The 23327-nt window shown below is 43.0% G+C and overlaps 1 protein-coding gene across 1 annotated transcript in view; it reads left to right on the forward strand.

Moving 5' to 3' along the window:
* ABTB3 (ankyrin repeat and BTB domain containing 3) overlaps positions 1-20201 on the forward strand; it is a 167999-nt gene extending 147798 nt beyond the window's left edge. Inside the window, exons 12-17 of the mRNA XM_066320002.1 lie at positions 8354-8459; positions 9368-9470; positions 11228-11309; positions 12260-12328; positions 15257-15370; positions 17804-20201. Of these exons, the coding sequence (XP_066176099.1) occupies positions 8354-8459; positions 9368-9470; positions 11228-11309; positions 12260-12328; positions 15257-15370; positions 17804-18013 (684 nt within the window). The 3' untranslated portion in view covers positions 18014-20201. The remainder of the gene's footprint in view (positions 1-8353; positions 8460-9367; positions 9471-11227; positions 11310-12259; positions 12329-15256; positions 15371-17803) is intronic.
* Positions 20202-23327: the final 3126 nt, after the last annotated feature.

Raw genomic sequence — 23327 nt, forward strand, 5'->3', positions numbered from 1 at the left:
GTGTATAGGTTGCAGATGAGTTGTTCCCTACTGCTCTGGAGCCCTGGAGGAAGTCTTCCAAAAGCACCGATGAAGGTTTGATACCCAGCTCCTGGTGGCTTCCAGTGGGATGGAGCTCTTTCATTTCCTTTCATCCCTTTAAATGTCTTAAATCAGCTGCACCGTTGAGAATTGCATGAGGAGTGGGAAGTAGCAGTATTTTGATGCTGCTGGGGCAGAGCTGTGGGAACAGAGAGAATCGCTCTGCAGTCGCTCCCTCAGCAGCTCCTGCTGTCCTGCAGTGAGTTTGGGTCATTACCAAATTAAAGACCAGGGTCAAGGTGCTCTGGAAGAAGCAACATCTGTGGCAAAGACATGGAGAGTTTGATTTAAGGCACTTCTCCTAAAAGCAAGCAAAACCCAAACCAGGGAAACTCTGACACTAAAGATGTTGATGATGTGTGATGGTTTTGGCACTACGTGGCTAGAAAAGGCACTGCCATTCAGGGATGGATTCAGTCTCTTTGGAAGACAAACACACAAACATAACCTGCTAGAAGTGGTCTGGACAGGGCTGTGTGATGTTGAAGCCAGAGAGCCACTTCTGGGAGTGAGTAGCTGTGAGCTAAATTTCACTGCTCTGTAGAGCAGAGTCAAGTCCCTCAAAATTAAAATTATGCAAGAGATCTTGTTGTGGAAGAATGATAGGAAAATACAACTGAATTCCTGCCTGTTGGTGTCTGTTTTGTGCTCTTCATGTCCTGGGAAAACTACCCCAGACTCCTGACTAAAAGCTTTTCTTTCCCTCCAGCTGAGGTTAATGTTTGCATTGCCTGAGCTTGACTATGAGCTGGAATGCCCACCTGCCCCGTGTCAGAGGACCATATTTACCTGAGGAGTGTCCCCCTCAACAGAGGCTTTTAAAAGTGCATCCAGGTCCATGGGCTTGTAATGCCTGAGGTGTGGCTTGCAGGTCATCTCTTCTGTTTTTGCAGAGATTCTCTTAAGGATAATACACTGAATGTACAGAGATGTTTCTGTGTCCTCTGTCTACAAAAATCCTGGAGCTGTTCAGTTTGATCTTGACATTTCCACAACCTGAAAAGAGAGACTCAAACCCACAACCATGGAAGTTAAGCACACGTTGCCTTTGGAGGAGGCTGGATTTAGGTTTCCACTCCAGGGCTCTGCATAAGACTGAATTGTCATTAAATCACCCAGCTTCATCCATATGGATGGACCAGCACCATTGCCAGTTGTATGAGGTCATGAGCCAGTTTCATCCACTACTTCTTCTACCTACAGCAATTTACATCAGCGTGTCCTTGGCCTGTTTTTTGGAGAAAATACGCAACCTTTTAATTCCAAATAAACTCTCTTACAGCTTTCTTCCTTTCCCTGTAGGACAGGTTTTTTCTTAGCTTTGCTATTTCCTTGGGTCGTGTGTGGCCATGCATTACTGAAGTGCCTGTGTGAGTCCACACCTGCATTGAGCACATGTGCTGAAGCTCCTAGAGGTGCTTCACACCAGGAAAACTTGGCTTAGGACTGTAAGTGTTCCTGCTATTGTATTGTCTAAGACAGAATTGGCTTGAGAAGTTACAGGAGTGATTCTTCACTGCCATACCTTCATTGCATTCTGCAGCTCTCTCTTCATCCTTCCCATCCATTTCTGTCAGTAGCAACATGTTTATTTTAATATTTAGCCCGTTAGTGAGGCGTTGGACAGCTAGGCTTGTTTGAAAGATGCAGGAAACTACTATGCAAAGATGTTTCCTCAGGATTTAAAATTCCTGCAGCTTTCCAACGTTTACAAATGCACCTACAGGCAGCTGAAGAAATGTGCAGGAGTGCACAGGTTCTTTTGGAAGGCTGAGCTGTTTGAATAACAGCCATCAGTCTGGTGTTGACAGTTATTGAGAACAAATAACAATTCAGAACAATAACCAGTTTTAAAATTCCAAAAAGATTCAGGTATGTGGGTATCTTGAGAAATCTATATGGTTTAAAAGCTAAAGTACTCTTTCAGCAGTAACTTCTCCATTTGGAAACCAAAATCTCTTAAAAGGAAAGTTTTGGGGTGTTTCTTAAAATACATCTTTACAGAAATAGCCTCTGTCACAGATGCACTAGCTTCTGAAAAAGCATTTTCATATCTCCATCCAGCAGGCAGGCAGGAAAGACCAAAACATCTGCCTGTTGTGTTCCAAGAAAACTTTCAGAAGCTGAAGCTTGAGATGAGTATTCTGTTTCTCTATTGCTGGGGTTTTCCTGGATTTGATTCTTCTAAAGCAAATGTTAGGAGAGGTTCCTTGAAGAACCTCAACAGACTCAACTCATATGTCTGTTCCACTAAATCCAGGCATGGTGGTCAGCAAAAATCGATATTGCCCACCTAGAAAGTGGCACTGGAGGACAAAGGATCTAGAAATTTCCACTTTTTTCCTTTGCTTCATGGTGGGCTGAAATGAATGTTTCAGATGAGCTTGTGTGAAGCTGTACTTTATTGTGTGAGGCCAGACTGCCCTGTTCTAGAGGAAGGGCAATGGGTACAGAGGAGAGGTGAACCCTACATAGCACTGGGGCAGGCACTCTTGTCATAATCATGTCCCAAGGGAAAGTCTTCCCTGGGGAGAGTGCTGTGCATGTTTTCTTCCTTGAGACCATCAGGAAAGACACCTCCTTGTCTTGTTAAACTGCTTTTCAGCATAACACTAAGGTTTTATTGTAATGAAAGGTTTCATAATGATATTTGTTTCCCACATAATATTTTACCTTTCTTGAAAAAATTAACACCTGAAAATGGAATATTTTGGCTGACAGCTGAAATACTTCAACTGAAGAAAAACGTGGAGTTTCCACAGAGGAGACAGACACACGAAACCTGCACTAAAAATAACCCTGAAGACATCCTGGGATGCTTATGGATTCCATGGAGTGGCTAATGCCCATCTATGTGTCATCCAGTGCCCAGCCAGCACACGGTGGTCGATCTTTTGGCTGGGACTTGCTGTGATTTTGTTAGTCAGGTTTCACTGTTCTCAAGCAGCTGCAGTGATCTGTAGCATTGCCCATTGTCACTTGTAGCACTTCTGTGTCTGAACAGTTCCGAGTAAGGCGGACCCAGGCTATCCACACATGTGCATCCTGCATCCTGCGTGTGAGATGCGAGCGCCAGGTACCGAGTGGCATGTTAATGATGCACTGTCAACCCCATCCTGTGCTTTCATAACACACATTCTGCTTGGTTCTTACTAACACAGGCTTGATTTTGTTCCTACCCTCTGCTACCTTCTAAAATGTTTCCCTGGAGAGGCAGGAACCGTTTCTTCATTTGCAATAAATAAATGCCGTGGATGGGACACCTGCCCTTTTCTGGGCTCTCACCCAGGGATTAGACTGGGCCCGTGGATCTGAGCTTTTTACATACAATGCACAGCTCTAATATAAAGAGCCTTTTGAAAAGGAGGCTTGGCGGCTTTCCCAGAAGCAATGGAAGGGTCCATTCGTGCTTTACCTGTGATTAATTCTTTTCTGTTTGTGCTTGCGGTGGAGGGGCTTGAGCCCAGCACTAACAAAACCTGTTTTGTTGTGCAGTTCACTGCCTCTAACTGTAGCTCCAGCCTCTGGGGCTTCCCTCTCTTTCCAGTTGTTGACTAATATTAATTACGCGTATGCTGTTTAACCATCCAGAAGTGACCATCTGAAGTGGTATGTATTTAGTTTTGAGGCATTTGCTGAAAGTGAATTACGTAAGAGGACAGTAGCCAGAATACCTGTGCAAAGAAGGTCTCAGAGTTTGAGACTGTCTCAGGGATGGGGAACAGCAAAAAGCCCTCTCTGTTACTTCACTCTTTATTATCTTTTTCTGGGAAAGGGGAGCACAGATAGAGGACTATTCCAAGGGTATGCCAGCATGTCATGGATGAGTCCTTGGTGGGCTCGGGATATTCTGAGACTAACACTGCTGGAACAGCTGCTGTGGTCAGTGTGTGAGATGGGTGACTGGAAATAGCACTTCTGCCACTCTGCATTTAGCAGAGAAGTGGGTCCCCTGGACATTCTCAGGACCAGAGAAGGTATCCTTGTCAGTGCCCCTGTTCTCTGAGCAGTGTGGTTTCTCGGCTTGCTGGAGAGATGTGTATTAACAGGCAGACACCAAGCCCAGAAGAATAGGTGTTACTTTTTCTGCCTTAATGTGGTGGGGTTTTGGTTTTTGGGCTGTGTAGTAGAGGAATTTGAGGGCTTGGCAGACTTAGGGTAAAACAGCATTAATGGAGCTGAGCTGGTGAGGGTAGCATCAACAGAAGAAAACCGCAAAATACTGCTTTGGATTTCAGAGGTAAGGAAGAGAAGCCTGACTTGTTACCACTGTAGAGGGCAGCCATGTGGAGGTGGTAGGGAGTCTGTAGGCTGGTGAGAACTTGCAGTGGGGTTTGAGCAGTCTGCAGGACACATTTTACCCTGCAGAGTTCGGGGAGTAGACGTGTGTCTTGCACAGGTGCTGGAGAATATTGGCTATGTATCTCCCAGTTGTGTCTAGTACCCTGTAGGAACACATCCCAGAATGGCTATGCTGCATTGATCCATGTAACCTGGAATGGAGCAAGCTCTCTCAGGGTGTGTGCTGAAGCCTGGAGGAGACTTCCCTGAATCCTGTCACAGACCTTTGGTCAGATGGACATTCAGGAAAAAATATCCCTGCACTTCCCACCCAGGTCTTCCCCTCTTCTCAGATCAATCAATGAGGCATCTCTGGTCCAACAACTTGAAAGCCTCCAGCTTTGCTTCAAAAGAATTTATTAATTCCCCTCACAGTTCAAGTGCATTCAGCAGGACTGGGGAATTCCTTTAGATCTCTGCTGAAGAATGCTTTTAAGTCAGAGGACGGCATGTATCTACAAAGCAAAGTTGCTTGCTCACCAACCAGCTCTCTGCTGGAAGCACAATCTCCCTCAGAAGACTTGCTGCTGTTCCCTGTTCCCTTTTGCCTATCTGTAAACTACCCCATGGCTAGGTAAATATTTTTATTATATCCTGTGCCAAGCTCTCTTCCCCCTCCCACAGAAGAAGATGAGTGTTGGCTCTCTTTGAGTGCAAATGAACACTCATGTCTAAAAGGAGGCTGGCCTCGCTCCAGGTCTCAGCCTCACACATCCTGGCACAACGTTTTCCAACATCAAACTGTAGCAAGAAAACAAACTTTGATTTGCTCCTCCAGTGTTAATCCTGCTGCCCATACCTGCTGCAGTGAACTCTCACAGCTGGGCTTTCACAGTTAGGTTTACAGGATGAAAGGATAAACAAGGAAGAATTTAAGCACCATCTTGGTGCTTAAATGGGAGTTTCTGAGCACCTCAGTGTGGGCGCTGTGTGAAGGTGAAGGTTGAATAGGCTGAAGATGTTGTCCTCCTGTCTTCCAGAGCAATGGTTGCACCCCAGATCATGGGCTGCTGCAGTTGTTCCCAGTTACTTCACAAGCAGCCCAAGTCCTCCAAGAGTGGGACTTGACTTTAAAAAGCCATTTTCTTCCCCAGCCATCCAGCTGCAGATAAAGCATCCCTTTTCTCTCTCCTCTTTCTGCCTGGTTTATTGGTAAAAGCAGAGGCACTGTGGGGAGTAGATCCATGGCCACGGTCCCGTCAGCTTGGCTACGTGCTAGGGGTGTGGGAAGCAAACTTGGTGGGCTGTGATAACCTACCAATCCTCTCCCTTGCTGCTATTGGTTAGCAATGATTCTAAATAACCACATGCTTTAGCTTTCTTGCTGAGCACATTTTTTAGCCTTTGGATGGCATGCAATGTAAGTATTCAATGTTACCAGTAGAAGCCAAAGGTCTCCAGCCTCCTCTCTGCCAAATGAGGTCAGTGCTCTGCACTGGAGGTCGAGAGCCACTGTCTGTCTGATGGTCCTGCTTTCTTTGATGTGTCTGTCCTAAGGTCTCTTTTCTCTTTGTCCCATCTCTGTTCTGTGTCTTGGGGTTTTTAAGCATCTCTCATGTAAATGTATCACATTTTGAGCTAATTAGAGCTTAGTTGACACCATTTTTTTCACAGGCTTGTGGGCAAAGTGGTTTTTTAATGGGCTTGTATCTGCTCACAACAGAGTTGGTCACCCAGGGAGGTGGCAGCACCTTACCCGTGTAGGCAGGCTCCCATGGGATTGTCTGCAGGCACGACTGATTCTTTATGTTGGTTGCACTCAGTAGTAGGGATCCCCTTCTTGCCGCTGAGGGGCTGAGTTTGGCCTGTCCTTTCGTGGTCTCAGTGCAGCTGGATGTCCTGTCCCTGGGGTTGTGGTTTGGTCTGGTGAGTTGGGCCTCCAGCTCTTAACAAGGCACTGCAAAGCCAGTACCCTGATTTTCCAGCATGTTCCCACAAACACCCTGGAAAAAGGAGATTCATTGTCTTTATTGATGCATGTGTGTGTTTCTAAAAAGCTGTTGTATAGGCACAGCTGTGGCTGGGACTGGTGAGTTCATGGAACCCAGTAAAACCTCAGTGACACAGACAGGACCTGTGCACCCCAGAAGACTGGGGAGGGGGCTGCCAAGAGCTCTCCTCCTCTTCAGTGCACTTTGCTTTTATTCATTGCAGGTTAAGGTGAGCATTGTTTCTCCTCTCCAGAAGCTTCCCTCTGCTCTAACCATGGAATTGTTCTCCTTTCTTCTGTTGTATTTTCTGACTTCCAGCATCTGCCAGATCCAACTGGGAGCTGCCCTGCTGGTAATCAGCATCCCCCCGGATGTGCTCCTCCCTGCCTGACTCAGTCGGCCCTGGCGCTTCAGCACAGCCCTTCCCAGCAGAGAAGAAATTTCTCTTTCTGCCCAGCCTGTCTAAAGCTTTCCCTCCCAGCCCTCCCAGCAGCTGAGTCACTTCCTTCTTTAACTCTGGCCTTAAATCTTCCTTTTCTCTTTAGCCTGTGGTTCACTCCCTTGGTGAGCCGCTTTGCAGAGCTCCAACAGGAGGATGCTGAACAGTGAGATGCTCCTGGGGTGAGACGCCGTCTTTGTCTCAGAGCCACAGCAGTGAGCCCCTCTCTGGGAGCTGGGCCCTGTGCCTGCTAAATGGTCTCTCTCAGTATGAGTATTTCTCTTATCTTAGTGTTTCTTTCCAGTTCTACATCTGACGTAGTAATAGGAGCCAACTTCTGCCTACAGGCGAGTGCATGTAATTTCCTTTGACATCAGCATGTGCCTGTGAGGGAACAGCTCTACCCCTTCCCACCCTGTTGGATTAGATTCAGTAAGAGAGTCATTACAGCATCTCTGCCACTCCTCGTCACTCGTGGGATTTAAGGAGCACTTCTGAAATGTGCTCAGAGCAAGGAAAGCTTCGATTTCTGCTTCTAAAGTCTGGAGATATTTTCAGTGTAATAACTACACTCCTCAAATTTTTATACTAGGATAGGGTTTTTTTTTGTCCCTCATCTGCTTATTTCCTTTGCCTTTGACCCTCTTATGTCTTAAGTGCTTTGCCATTTCATGATTTTCCTGGTGTGGAGAGACTCACCAGCCAACAGGGTAGTTAGAAGATGTCACTATAAATTAACAGTGTGGTGCTGCTGAACTTGTCTAGACTTGCTCCAATTATCAGCAAAGTGTGGGATTAAATTTGCCAAAGCTTTTAAATGCTGCTTTCATCTTGGACTTCGGTAGTTAAGCATTAAATCCATTTCACTACCCTTGCATCTTAGGCGTACAAATACTCAAGTTGCGTAGGAAAACGTTCTGTGGGTGCCTTGCCCCCAGAGCTGGGGCAGGAAGGAGTAAGGCCAGGGACCAGACCTGGTTCTGTGAGGGTCTGGTGCCTTCCACAGCACAGTGGTGCCCAGAGGTGTAAGAGCACGTTAATAAAACACTTGGGATTAAATGAGTGGCTGGCTCTGGTGCCTCAGTCACTCTGTAGGGGAAGGGTCTGTTTGTGAGACTGCTGCACTTGAAAAGTGTGTGAGCTGTGCAGCTGCATCTGTCTGTTGCTTGGGTTTTCTAAGATGTGATCAGTGACCATTTCCTAAAAAGCAAAAAAAAAAAGTCATTTTCCAGTTCAGTAAGTTTGCAAGTAAAATGAAATCACTGTTGTAAAGGAACTTTGTTTTTGCAGAGGGAACTGGGCAATGGAATTTTTTAGGCAAAGAAGACCTGTCATCCGAAGAGAAGACTACTTCATTTAAAATGATTTGTACAGGAGACATAGCAATCAAGTAAATGACAACTGTAGTTTCTAACAAATGCTAATAATTGTAAGCTCTTATTTTTAATCAAGCTTCAGCAATCACATTTTTCACCTTTAAAACAGGCAGCTGTTGAGAACACATAACATGTCCTTTGCATACTAATCTTACAGTTGTATATATTTGTTTTCTTTTGCGTAGAACGAGGTGATCAGCCAGCAGCTCTCTGTCATTTTCACTCACTGCTATGGACCCTACCCAATTCCAAAGCTCGTGGAAATTAAGCGCAAGCAGACCTCCCGCCTGGGTAAGTGTGACTGGAAGGTCCTCATTGGCTCTCCAAGGAGAGCTGTGGGAAGGCTCTTGCTGACCAGGTGCTTGAAGAGGCCACAAGTCAGAAAAAAATCTCAATTTGAAAGAGTTAGAAGAAGGAAGGGCCCCAAACTTAGCCTGACCTAAAATTCCCACTGACATCAGGAGGGTCATCAGGTGCGCTGGAGTGGGGCCGTAAATCTGCAAAGATTTGTCTGGTGTTGCTAATTGGGCTGGGATCCAAGCCTTGGGCCTGGAGGCAGGCGTCTGTCTGGATCTCAAACCACCCTGGCTGGCTGCAACCTATCCAGTTTTCTCTCCTGCCTCTTCTTACACAATTATACTGAGCGTGCATAGGAGCATCAAAAATCTTACTGTTGTTTTTTTAATATTTTGTTCCAAAACATTCCATACTGCATTGGTACAGCCCTCCCAGCTTGGTCAGCAGAGCCCAGGGTGTTTTCAGGGGACTGAGAGAAGACTCAAGCAATTTTCCAGGACCCTCTTCCTCTTGATGGAGACTTCCTCACACAGGGAGAGTGGCCCTATGCTCATAGGCCTTATTTATTATAAATGAGCATAGGGCTGCCAGCATCTGCTGAGCTGCAGTTTGCTCTGGGTAGCAGAGCTGGGAGGCTGTGTCAGTGTCACATGGCAGGGATGGCTGGCTGTCATTTCAGCAAGGGTCGTCATGGACTTCAGAGCTTTGAATTCCCTTTGTCTGAACTCCTTGTGGTTGTCTCAGGCTGTCCAAAATAGCTTTATGGGCTTTACTCACTAAAACCAATATCCTTCTATTCTGTTGCTTTCTTTTGTCGGAACAGGGGAAGTACTCAGCACGTTCCTAACCTCTTCCAAATTAAAGTTATTGGCTTTTTTGTTTCCTTCTTTTTGTGATTCTAGATCCCCATTTTCTTAACAATAAAGAGATGTCAGATGTCACATTTCTGGTGGAAGGAAGACCATTTTATGCACATCGAGTGTTGCTATTTACTGCATCACCAAGGTAAAAGAGAGATACATCTCTGGTTTTTAACAAAAATAGAATTTGATTTTGTGGATTTGTGGGGGGTTTTTTGTTCGTTTTTCTGTTCCAATTCTTTGAAGGCTAGTGGTCCAGTCTCCAAGTTTTTCTTAATCAGAACATCCCCACAGCTTGTTTCTGGTTGATCTGCCAGACATTTAACAAGTGCTCCTGTCAAGAGATTTTCATCCAGTGAATGATCCATGCTTCTGGCCGTGTATCTGACTTGGTTCCACTGAGGCACATTGGCATGGTGCTCGTTACTGCACCCAGTTCTCAACCATACAGGAGTCGTGATATTTTGATTCTTAATGATTTATCTTATGAGTGGTTAAATCCTGCCTTGCATCAGTTTTAGCAGTCTCCAGGAAAAACAAGCTACCATCACACAATACATTGAAAGCATTTGATAACTTCTAAATAAAATTAAATAGCTGTGAAACATACCATACTGTATCCAAAGGCAGTATTTATATTCTGTTCCCTGTGCTGAGAAGGCTGAATGTAGGTTACCCAGCTCAACCCAACCCAAGAGTTGCTTACAAATGTTATTTGTATGCAGCTGTATAATTCAAGGTGTGCTTTTAAACAAATCTTGCTGGCCCTCCATAACAGCTTATTTTGAGATGTGGCAAGGACAAAGCACTGAGCTGGGATAATTTAAGCGATGCATGGGAATTGATGCTAGTCGTGTGCTGCCACACAACTGGCAGAGAGTAAAGAGATTTGCATAAAGTAACTGCAGTACCTGACCCTGCCATCAATTAAGAAATGGATATTGGGGTTTAGAGCTTTTTGGTAAATGTACAAATATGTTCCAAACTCCAGCTTTAAGCCTACTAAATTGTGTTCATAATGGAGTTTGGCACTAGTGAAAGCAAGTGAATTGTTATCTGTATTTTAAGTAACAAGATGCAGTCCTGATAGGAAAAAGGTTACCATCCAGCAAATGCTGGTCTTGAGAGATAAGCCGAGCTTTGAACTACTGCTGGAAGGTCAGATGAATTATCAAAGAGAGGAAGTACAAGGGCAGGTGTTTCTGGCAGCACATTTCCCATTTTCACCTTCTGATCTATCGGAATACCTGGTTTCGAGAAGTAGATTGTTACGTATGTATGTATCTCACATAGTCTGCAGTTATTAGCTAAAAATATGTGGGTTTTTTTGTCCTGAAACTTGTGTCTGAATTTCAGGTTTGGATACTCAGAGAGCAGCAACCTATCCAGTTTTCTCTCCTGCCTCTTCTTACACAATTATACTGAGCATGCATAGGAGCATTAAAAATCTTAGTGTTGTTTTTTTAATATATTGTTCCAAAACATTTTTTAAACCAGTATAATGGACATAAGCCAAAATTTATTGCTTTCAAAAAAGGAAAATATTCATGTTTTAAATGTTGTAAACTTTCATAAAAGATCATGTTTCCTTCAAGGGAAAAAAAATTAGTTCTGTAATATGCATCATTACAGAATCTGAATTTTGGATGTACATTTTATTGTACTGTTACATTAGATGTATTTTTCAAAAATTTCAAATTGAAATCTTCTAGAGAGAGGCTTCTTCCTTTTGGTTTGAGCTTTATGTTAGTTGCTGCTTTTTGGTGACAAATATGTTCATTTCAGTATACTGTTTTTGCAGGAGTTGATGCTGTCATTCCACTGCACTTCTGTACTGTCTCTACTACATTTTTCCACAGAGATAATAGGGCTGATATTTCAATTTTGGTCCTTTTTACTTAGGTTTAAAGCACTGCTGTCTAGCAAGCCCTCATCTGACAGTACTTGTATTGAGATCAACTATGTCAAGTACCCCATCTTTCAGGTACAGTCTTCATGCTGAATTTGAATGGAACTTGTAAGAGGAACACCATGCATGCCCTGTCCAGATTAGTACCTATGTAGCTGATAAACCAGAGCAGCAGTTTCACAAGCACAGGCTTCATCTCTGTTTGAGCACTGCTGACTGCTATTGATTGCAAACGTGCCCCAGCAGATATAGCAACATGCATTTCACTGACATGGGCTGTGCACACAAAGCACTGCCTGTCAGCATAAGGCATTTCTTTCTGTTGTTGGCTCTTTCTGTGTTTAATGGACAGGTTTGGAAGAGACACATGTCATTCCCCTCCTTAGCAGTGCTCTCCAATCAATTTTTTGCCATGAAAAGGCAGAGCTTGCTCTCTGTACTTGGAGCATGTCCATGGATATGCTTCCCTTGCTTTGAGCTGGAGCTCAGGCAGCTCCATGTATCAACTGCTACCACTGCACATAATTCCCTGCTGCCTGCAATAACTGGGCTCCCCACAGGGGTATCTTAGCTGGCTTGTATTACAGTGCAGAGCCTCCTCCACCTCTTTCTTATCATCCATGCATGCCCACACACAGCAGGATGAAGGTGGCCTTTGCCAGGGAAGGTATAAAGGAATAATCATTATATATGCTGTGTTTGCCTGAATCAATGGTGTACTTAACAGACTGGGAAATACACTGAAAATTCAAAATGAGTTAATCAGTTACCTGCAAGCTGTTTAGAGCTCACCAGGAAATCCAGACAATTTGAGGGTGAGGGTTGAGACATTAGATTACCTGTGAGAAGGAAACACTGAACTTTGCAGAGAGAGTAACCAAGTATATCTTTGAAATCAGGAGGCTTGAGCCATTTTTACCTACAAATCTGGGGTGGTGTTAGGAGAGCCTTGGGTATTGCCTGCATTGTTCCTGTTCCTCTATGTCTTGGATTGATTTTTATAAAACTCATTTGTTTTATTACAGCTGGTTATGCAGTATCTTTATTATGGAGGTGCAGAGTCACTCCTGATTAAAAATAATGAAATTATGGAGGTAAGAGACTTTTATTTAATTGCAGTGGGAGTGGTGCTGACTGATCTGTGTACCATTCCCCCAAGGGCACTTGGCCATGATCAGAATACTCCTGTAAGAGCCAGCAGTGCCTCAGCTGGAGTGTCCAGGCTCTCTGCAGTCTGGCAGGAGACTGGGAGAATTTGCAAATACCTACTTAGAGGCAAAGCTGGTGTTACCAAAATCTAGAACCAATTTCCAGCAGCTTAGTGTTCCATCCACCCTATCTCAGTAGCTTTAAGGCATCCAATTTGGTTCCTCACATGGGAGAAGCCTTGGGCATGTGCTGGGCTGTAACCATGAGAGAAGTCCACAGGAGACACAGTTCAGTTCAATTTCAATCATGCAACTCTCAAATTTAATGAATAATAAAATCATAATCTGCTCTCTCAGTTACAGAGACTTCTTTGCCCCTTTTTCACTGGATGTAAAACACCCAGGTGCTGTTTTGGCCTTTTGCAAAAGGCAAACAAGCCAGTGGAGCTGACTGAACCCTCAGTGTAGCCATGCAACCAAAACCTTACAGATTAGGAAGTTATCCCCTTCAAATACATGCTGTCAGCTATGATCAGCAAAACCACTCCAACTATACAGAACTAAGATATATTGAGCAAATTCTTGATAATCATTCAGGGACTTTCCAGGCAGCCAAAAAAAATGCAGGTCGGTAAAATACTAAATTCAGAGCTACTTAAACAGCTGGTAATCATCAGTGCCTGCCACCATGATCACAGAGTCATAGAATAACTCAAGCTGGAAGAGACCCATAAGGATCATCAAGTCTAACTCCCTGCTCCTTGCAGGGCTGTGTAAAATTAAACCACATCACTCAGTGTTGTGCAGATGTGCCTTGAACTCTGACAGGCTTGGTGCCATGAACACTTCCCTGGGGAGCCTGTTCAGTGACTGACCACCCTCTCAGTGGGGAACCTGCTCCTTATGGCAAATCTGCACTTTCCCTGGTGTGGCTGCTTTCCATTTCCTTCTGTCCTGTCACTGTTCCACTATTGCCTGTATTATTCTATCCCTACAACACTACAGTCTGGCAGCCAGAGGGTGGAACTGCCTGAAACTGGCAGGTAGAACAGGACTGAAATTACCCCTCTCTAGTGCAGGCAGTGGATTTTTAAGTAAGCATACCCACATTAACTTCCTGAGCTGTATAGGAAAAGTTCTCTAATTCTCTGTTTCACTCAGAGTTTAGAAAAACCTCCTGAATTTCTAACCTTTTCTGAAATAGAGAGTCTTAGACCAGGCAGTGCAGTGGCTTTATGGAGTCTGTTATCACCTAGGCTGTTAAAAAGCTTGTGCTGCATTTCAGCTGGCAGCTTGCTCTACTTTCGTGACATCTCAAAACTTCTGAGATTCCAGAATGTATGAGTGAGTGATTGATCTCTTGATAACAGATTCAGCCATGGTTCCTCACAGTTTAAAGTAATTACAAACTAGCACATGAGTGCTTGAGCCACAGAGACAGCTGGAATAGGAATTGGCTTTATCTTTCAAAACTGCATTTAGTAACTTGCCTTATTACAAATATGATAACAAGAAGCACCAGAAATACTCCACAGAAATCTTTGCTGCAATTCATAATTGAGGCCAGCTGGCTGCTATCACATCAGCACTGCAGATTTCCAGCACTTGGATTTATTTATGGGATTAAAGTAGATCTTGAGCAGACTGCATAGGAGAAGTCAGAATAATGTCATGGAAATTTCAGGGTTTTGTTTGTTCCTCAGTGCAGCATGAGAGCCCCTTTGGGATGCACGTGTTAGCTTTTTGTTATGAGTCCCAAATAATAATGGCTGTGTAAAAGCCTGAATACCTGAATAAGTGCTATTTAGACATGTGAACAGCTTGGCCTGAGGTCTGGCTGGGTTACAGCAAGGTGTCAAGCAATGAAGAACTCCAACCTGCTTTCTAAAGCAGAGCAGAGAGCCAGTGACCTCCCATGGAAAGACAGAAAATGAAATTACTTTTCTCTGATGTAAAAGGACAGAAAAAGGGCAATGGAGGAAATCTTAACACTGCTGAAATCTCTTGGAGAACTCAAAATTCAAGCCATTTTCACCCTACAGACATGCAGAGATGCCAAGGCAGTGCTAGGGTAGGCAGTATAGCCATAGGGGGGATTCAGGGCCAAAGAGGGAGGACACTGCTGGTGTCAGGAGAACTGTGGTGGACAGCCACATGATTCTCACATGAATGCTAGCTAGGGATTGCCTCACAAAGCTAGTTCCCACCTCTGTGCACTTGTTCCTTGGAGTAACATGGACCCCAGGGTTTCAGTGCTCCTGGCCTGGACATCCCCTAACAGCTGCCCACAGGCTAGGACAAGGAGCATATGGAGATCTGATTTGATTCCCTTGAGCCTGCTGAGGTGACAGATTTGAGGTTTGTTGTCTCTCTGGATCAAGACTGCCCAGGATAGTCATCATCATTTGGTTTGAATTCCTCTATATTCTCGATCCTGACCTTCCTTCTAACCTCCCCACATCCATGTGCTCTGTTTCAAAAAGATCTTGAGGAACAGTTGAAAGTTGAACTAGAACTTTGGGTTTGGGGCATGTATTTGCAGGTCCCCTATTGCAGAGTCGTGTTTGCAAAGTGACAGAATATTCTTCAAGCCACTGTTTCCTTTTTCTCCTTGTCCCATTCCAAAGTCAGCATGTGCACCTGAGCAGTCTTTGGTGTTCTCTCTGTATAGATTCCCATTGTGTGATTTAGAAGGGACTACAGAGGGTTAAAACAACCAAGCACTCTTCTCATTCTGACTTATTGTCAGTACTTTCATGCTAACTGAAGAAGGAGCAGAGAAAAAAATACAATGAAACAGTAAAGAAGCAAGCTCTGATTCTGTATTGCTTAGCAGGTTTTGACTATTTTTTCCATGCCTTTTGTTTTTTTTAGCTTCTCTCTGCTGCTAAATTTTTCCAGCTTGAAGCTTTACAACGACACTGTGAAATCATTTGTGCAAAAAGCATTAATACAGAAAACTGCGTGGATATTTATAATCATGCCAAGGTAAAAATGACTGCACACGCTTGCATGTTGTGTGTCTCCTGTCATCCTTGTAGGTAGTTTTATAATAAGTAGTTATATATATATATGTGTGTGTGTGTGTGTATCTCATATGCTGAGTACATTTGTTACATGTTTAAGATTTTTTCATTTGTTTACTGGGACTGATTAATAGGTACCTGGTCTAGTGACAGTCCAAAATTAGGTAGTCTAAGTCCAAGGTGGCAGCTTCTCAGCCCCTTCCCTGAGTGGTTCAAACTCAATTTGAGTGTACCACTATGTGGGAGATCTGTGCCTCATTCATGGCAACACAAACTGCTGAGCTGATTCTACAGGAATCACTGAGTGAAGTAGGCATCTCTGCTTTCACCTTCCAAGAGGCATTTTCCCATTTCCATTACCTGTTTCTTCCTACCTGCAGCCCAGGGGGGTGATACACTCAATGCTGGTGACACCTTGTCAATATATAAAAATGCCACATTGTGGAAGCGCAATGGCTCAGAGCCCTGCAAGGATGGTAATGAGAATTTTATGTCTTGGAGAGTTTCTTATTGGAATCAAATTATATACTTAGCTTGTGAGGTTGCCTAAGTCATTAGACACAAAGCATAGCATTTCTTGTCCTAGAAAAGGTATTTTCATGCATTGGTGGAGGTAGTTACCACATTGATTAGTTTCAGTTTTTTCCCTCCTCATGTGTAGTAGTTAGATTTTCATTTGGAAGATGGAAATGCACAAAATAAGTGCAGTGAAATATTCTTCAAGCATTTCTTAAGAGATATTTTCCCTTAACTTGCATTCTCTATACAAAAGATAAACTGATGCATTGTGACGTGGAGGTTTGATTGAAGAGAGTAATCCTGTAGATTGTTCCAAACCCCTGCAGATCTAACCTCCATTCCCATCATCAGGTATTTCCTACAGAGAATAATAATGTTAGGTCTTCGTGTACAGATAACACGGAATCAGTGCTTCAAATAGCACAAAGATCCACATATAAAAATAACCAATGAGTTATATCTGCTGGTTCATTTTATGAAAGAGGAAAAAAAAATTACAGTGCAGGAATAATTTGAAAAATATTTGATTTGTCTTCTAGCTCATGTGTGAACTTCTCAATTTGTATTGCTGTCAGTAAAAATAATAATTTTACTTAAAAATCATGTTTGCTTTGAATTGTGAAATGGGTCTGTTACTTACATCCTGACTGAAGAAAATTCTTACATGCTGGGACTTAATAAACCCAGTGGCTAAATCCAGCTTCTGGTTTGCCTCTAAGCCCCAACCTGCAACTTATTTGTGCCTGCACCTTCCAATGGAATCAGTGGAAATGGGGTTGGTTTTACAGGCCAGAGTCATGTTGGCACTGCTGTGTGTAGGCCATTGCAGCAATAGGCAACCTGGCTGTGCATGAATCTTTGACTTCTAGAATTAGTTGGGTTGGAAGGGACGTTTAAGATCATCTAGTTAGAACTATGGTGAGGGACACCTTTCTTCACCTTGCTGCTTTGCAAGCTCATCTGCACCTGCAGATCAGCAGCCTTTCCAGAGGGGAATGTGTGAGCAGGTTGGCCCAGAGACATGTGGGGCACAGCCTTTCTCATCAAGACTGAGAGAAAGATACTGTTTGGTGGATGGTCCCTTGCAGGGCCAGGAGTTGGGCTCAGTGATCCTTGCGGGTCCCTTCTGTAATTCTGTAATGTGGATTTGGTCATATTTACAAATAACAGTTGACTAAAGAGTACTGATATCATTAATATCCCTATGGGCTTTCCATTTTTCCAATTGCAATCATAGAATTGTAGAATACCAGCTTGGAAGGGACTTCAAGGATTGTCTGATCTAACCTTTCTTTGCAAAAATATGGTCTAAACAAGATGGCCCAGCACCCTGCCCAGCTGAATCTTAAAAGGTCCAATGCTGGGAAATCTGTCTCTGCTCTGGGGAGATTTTTTTCAGTGACTGATTATTTCCATTTCTCCTCAAAGCATGAAATTTTGCATGAGAGCTTTCTGCAGTCATATACGCCATCCTTGCTAAGGACAGCATTCTTGAAACATGATCTCTTAAGTCTTCTCAAATCTGTAGGTTTAGGGTGAAAACCTAAACCTTCCAGCATGAAATCATGGGTCTGGTAAACTCTGTAGTAAAACTCCCATCCATTTCCAAGGGAGCAAAGCTTCAGCCTATGGAATTTTGTTTCCCCAACAGCCAGGGTCTTTTAACGTGAAATTATTAGGAGAATCATCAGCATAAAATACTGTTTTATTAATTCCTTCCTCTCCATGCATTCATATCTGTAAGTAAGCACATTTTAGACTGTGCCTGTCTAAAAGGCTTAGCTTGTGTATTTGTTTGTGTGCAGCTCTTATGCACTGTATTTGCTGCCGAGGTTTTATCAGAATGGTTATCTTTCTCTAATTTCACTTCTTGTAGTTCCTCGGCGTCACAGAACTATCTGCCTATTGTGAAGGCTACTTTCTAAAAAATATGATGGTCCTCATTGAAAACGAAGCTTTCAAACAGTTGTTGTATGACAAGAACGGAGAAACATCTGGTCAGAATGTACTAGAGGACTTACAGAGGACGTTGGCCACAAGGATTCAGTCAATTCATTTGTCTTCTTCAAAGGGCTCTGTTGTGTAAAGCTGAGGAAGATGGTAACCCTCAAAGACCCCGCAAGTTAAGCCTGCTGTTGCAGTTGCTCAAACCTGTTGCAGTTGCTTAAATGACTACAAAAAAAAGGAAAATGTAAAAAATTCTACGTTGCATCCAAATAGTTCTGTTTCAGCCAAAGGTGCTGCGCTGGGGCTGTGTCCCCACCTGGATGAGAGAACACAGAAGACAAAGTTCCTCCCTGGTTTTGAGCAAGCTGGGTACCAGAGTATCCAGTGAATTGCCCTTGTACTGACATGCTGAACACGAGCCTGTTCGTGGAGCTTGATGCCAACAAAAGCAGGAACTCACATCAGTGAACAGCAGAAGTCCCTGCCTGAAGGGTAGTGCTGGGGAACACCTGAATTGACCAATTAATCATTTAAGTCAGATTTGTTTCAGTGTTACACAGTTAAGAACTATATGTATCCCAGAGTCCATTATCTCGTGCATTTAAGAAATGTAAGAACTGTTATTGCTGTCCAGCAAAAATCAATTGTATTAGAGAGTGGGTAAGACTGTTATAGTTGAGGAAATATACTGGCAGATTTTTAGGGGTGGGAACTTTTTAAACTGTTCATACAAAATAATGGGGTGGCCTTGTAGTTTAAAACTATTTCTTAAGCTTAAAATTTCATTTTCAACAGAGCTGTGTTTGAGAATCTATGTAATATGTTTTGGTTTTTTAAATGGTAAAATGTACATTGTGTAAACGCACGTATGATCAATTTTTGCTTGTATTCCTTCCTAGGGTGGTATAATCTTGCCTAAGAGGCTATGGTCACACTGAACAGGCACATTACCCAGACTGTCTCTAATACAGTAGTTGGGGGGGCAGGAGAACTGCATGCTACTCGTGATTTGGGGTTGAAATCAATGGCAGACTCAACAAACATGCGTTTGCATGGTGACTGTACCCGTGAAATGTTACCTTCGTGCTTCGTTTCGCCAGGACAAATGCAATGTTACTTCTTGTCAAACTTCATTTGGAAAATGAGCTTATTTTTTTTATCTAGTGCAATTGGCTGCGATATGATGCCCCTGGAGCTCCTTCTCAAGATGCTGATTCATGTTTGTTGCAGTGAAGAGATAATAACAGATCTTTATTTTAGTGATGTGTGGCTATTTTGCTACTGGCCAGAGATTGTGTCCGAGTTAGACTTTTTAAAATTATAATTAAATATGTACTATAGAATGATTTCTCACTGTATCCTGAGAATGTATAGGTAATGTACAAATGCAGGGCTTGGGGTGGTGTGAGGGTTGTGATTTAAATGTCAAAGCTTTGTTTATTTTGTAGCGTGTTGTTAGCAAGACAAATCTGCTATGTGCCATAACATTCCAGGTGCCCTCTCTCTGAAAACCACAGTAAGAAGCAGGCAAAGATGTTGCCTTCTCCATGGCAAAGTGACATTAGTATATTTATTTTCTAGCGTGCCGTTCTAGGAAATTTAAAAGTTTGCATGTTAACCTCTTTTTCTTTTGTTGAAGCATCAGGTATCCCTTCATGTTCCAGCTTTTGACATGCTCAGAGAACAGTTTTGGCTTTAGTTATCAGTAGGAAGCTGTTTTATGACTCTGAGGTCTAAATCCTCTTTTAGACCTCTGTGCTTGGTCTTCTAAAGCCTCTACAGTTTCTGCAACAAATAACAAAATGTCTAAACTGCCACTAATGTTGCAGAAACACAGCATATCAATTAGATATTGTTTTCTGCATAGTGGATGTTCACTCAAGGTGTTGTCTGGGACTTCTAACTAATGGCTACTTCTGTGTGAATGTTGTGATCATCGAGAAGACCATAGTTAATACAACAGCAATACAGGGTGCTTGTTGTTGCTTGGTGTGCCTTCTCCTCCGTGGAAACCCATCCTTCTATGACAGAAATAACTAGCTAAGAGCAAGCCTCACCCTGCAGCCTCATGGTTAAAATAGCAAAGTTTTTCAAACAACAATCATTATATTAAATGGGAGGGAAACACTGGTAACTCCGTGCTAGTCCTTCCTCTGAGTTGAGAGTGTCTGTGGTGAAGTTCACTGTGTTTCATTCAGCAATAAAGGACTTAATAGGGCTTTTGGTGGCTGTAACATGGGGTGGTCACCGTGTTTTGGCACCCTGAGCTGTTACAGGAGGGTCCTGCAGCTAAGGATTTATACAGGAATAACTTCTGTCCTTGGAAATACTGGTAATTGAAATACCAGTAATTCATCGCACATGTATGGCTGAAGGAAACCTTAAGAAAAAAGTCATAACTTCCAATTCTTTTTTTGACCAGTGGTCCCAGGACTTTTGCCAGCAGAAAGGCCAGCCTGTGTAAACCTGGCATTCATGTCTCCTGGAAGCAGCCAGCAAAGCTTTGTGGATCCACAAAGCAGAGTCTGGAAATGGTGATTTTAGTCTGCCTCTCCTGATACGAGGCTGGGTGAGGTCCAGCTGAACCATGCCAGACAATATGCAGCTTGCAGACTCTTTAAAATCCCAAGGATCCATGATCTTCACCACTCTCATAATCAGAAGGTTTTCCTAAGAGACTTCAGAATTTCTTCATTGCAAATCAAGCCACATTTCCTTCAAGTCCTGATTGATGGGAAAAACAGATGATCTTCTAAACAAATTTCTAAAACAAGATCGTTTTAGAAAGTTATTCTATGTATGGTAGGAATTATCTGCCTTGCCTCACTAGTATAGTCTTTCCTAGTTCCTTTGTTAGTGTTTCCTAGATGTCTGATTTTTGCTGTCATTCCCCTCGTGGCTTCACGTTTTTCCTCAAATTTCCATATTTCAGCAGGAGTTTTATACACTGACAAGCAAAGCAGAGAAACTGTTACTGTGGTTTCTGTAAAGCATATCAGAAAATATATCTCCAGATATTTTTTACAAGGACATCCCATGGCTGACTTTGATCTAGTCTGTCTTATAATTCCTGAAGGATTCACTGCTGCCTTCCCAGGAGTTCCATCTTTATTTGTGCATTTGTTTACTACACCTTTCAAAGTATAACACTTTCAATTTCTCTTTATTAAATTTGTTCTGCTCTAATCAGGGCGATTTCCCCACTTCATCAAGATCAGTTGCAATTCTGATCTCGTCTTCTAGCCTGTTTCATAATCACCAACCTTTATTATATGTGGCTTCATGCATGGATTCTTCCTTCCATTTATCTGGGGCTGGGGGGAAGGGCTCTTGTCAATTTAATCTAAAAAGCAATGTGAGTTTCAGTGGGTGCCCACGAATACCATTCCTATCAGATAAGGCTCTTTCCAACAGAGCATTTTATTAGCATGTTTTTTAAGACATGGTGTTATCGTCTTAGAAAATAAAAAGCTTTCTCTTCCTTTAGTCTTTGTAGGAGCTGCAATAATTTACACATTTTTTGAGGCCAAATATTGCCTCCATCGTTGGTAAAATGGAAAAAAATACAATATCCTTAGAAAAACTTAGGGTTTTCTTTTTTAATCAGAATTTTCCGGTCTGTAATGAGTGATGGTGCATTTCCATCTGTCGTTGTTATACTAATCTACTGCTGTAATATTTGAAGACTTACAGACATCCTGTCCCTGCCTCATGGCAGATCTTTCCTTATATCCTTACACGATCCTCCCTTAGTTTCCAGAATTTCCTCACATTACCACTTTGCCTCACATGCTGCCTGCCAGTTTCCACACTTCCCAGGTTTTTGTTTTTTGTTTTTTTTTTTTTGGTTTTTTTTTCTCTAGAGCCCTGCTGGATTCCTTCCCAAGCCCAGAAGTGGTATCTGTGTTGTCCTCAATAGTTGATTTTCCAATAATCTCCAATAATAGGTTTAAGAGCCGGGAAGAGAAATGGATGGGGAATGTAGGAGGGCAAAGGTTTTGGACATCACAGGGGAAGGCTGGCATTCCTTTCATTTCGAATTTCAGCACTGTCTTACTTGTTTCTCTGATTTTCCCCTGATCTATTCCTTAGGCCTGCTGTCCTCTAAACACAGCTGGTGGCCAGATGCTCTCTGTTCTGGAATGGGGCCAGCTTTCTAATGGCTAAGACGTTTTTTCCCCCAGCTAAAATTTCTGCTTGCTTGGTTTCAGCAAGATTCATGCAAATGTCTATTAAAGACAGAGGAAAGATCTTTAAAAAGGTGTGAAGGTTTAGTTGCCAGGCTCCTATTGGCACTAATGAGAGCTGCTTGCTGCTTTGGACACTGAGCTTTTTTCCACTGAATATCCACTGGCTTCATACCAAACGTTGCACAGTTCCTGGATGGGGCTGTAGTGTGTGATGTGCTGGGGGCTTTTGTAAATTCTAGGGTTTTTTCAAAGCATAGCAACGTGTGCTGCTCTTTAAAGGGTAGAAATAAGAAGTTTGCACTGAAATAAACTGGTTAGGTTGGTTGGGGCTTTTTTGGTTGGTTGAGTTTTGTTGTTGGTTGGTTGGTTGTTTTGGGGTTGCTGTTTTTTGGTTGTTGTTGGGTTTTTTTTTTGGTTTTTGGTGAATGAGACTTACCTGAAGCCAAAGACTTTAAGTTAGTTTGTTTGACAAAGTGTCTTTCATGTGAGGCTCTGCAAGTGCTTTACAGAAATGAAGGGCCTGATGTTGCTTTCATCCTCTGGCACAGAGATGTTGACATTCATAAGAATTCAAAAAGCTGCCTAGGACTTTCCTAAAATTTAGTAAACTAGTTTGCAGGAAGTTACCCTTGAAATAGCCCTCAGATAATATCTGAAACCCAGTAGATGAGCACATTGCTAATTTGAGATGTCAGCCTATAAGCAAACAAACCTGCGGGACCACTATACATTTATATCAAAATTATTATTTTTTAACTTGTTATTTATTTTGAGGTAAGGCCTGTTTTCTGCAGTGGGTGAAAACAGCAAATGGTCACTCTGGCCAGATTATCACTTTTCAGTACAATTGCACCTGACCTGCTATTTGTAACTGGCCTTCAAGTGCAAAAAACAGCAAAGCCAAGTCTTCAGCTGTGGCTCAGACTCCGTGACTTCAGTGACACCACTGCTGAGAATATGATGTGTGTGGTGCCCAAAGTGGAAGGAAAATCTGGAAACCTGCAGGAAGACTAATGGGAATTTGTTGGCTGGCTTCAGTGAGCCTTTGAGCTGGGGAAGCAAGCTCAGGGTGGGTAGGAGGAGGGAATTCAGTTTCTTTTTGTTACCATTAAGCTGTCATTCCTTCAGCTCTGTCCAAGGCTTCCTGCATGGAACAGCCATGAATGGCCTAGAGTGTGTTTATCTTGCATGCCTGCACAGGACTTAAAATGTGGTATCTCACCACCTCAAAGTCAAGAGTCTCATTAGACAATGGGTTTTGTG

Source organism: Sylvia atricapilla, chromosome 5 (genome assembly GCF_009819655.1).
Source record: "Sylvia atricapilla isolate bSylAtr1 chromosome 5, bSylAtr1.pri, whole genome shotgun sequence".
NCBI classification, from domain to species: Eukaryota; Metazoa; Chordata; class Aves; order Passeriformes; family Sylviidae; genus Sylvia; species Sylvia atricapilla.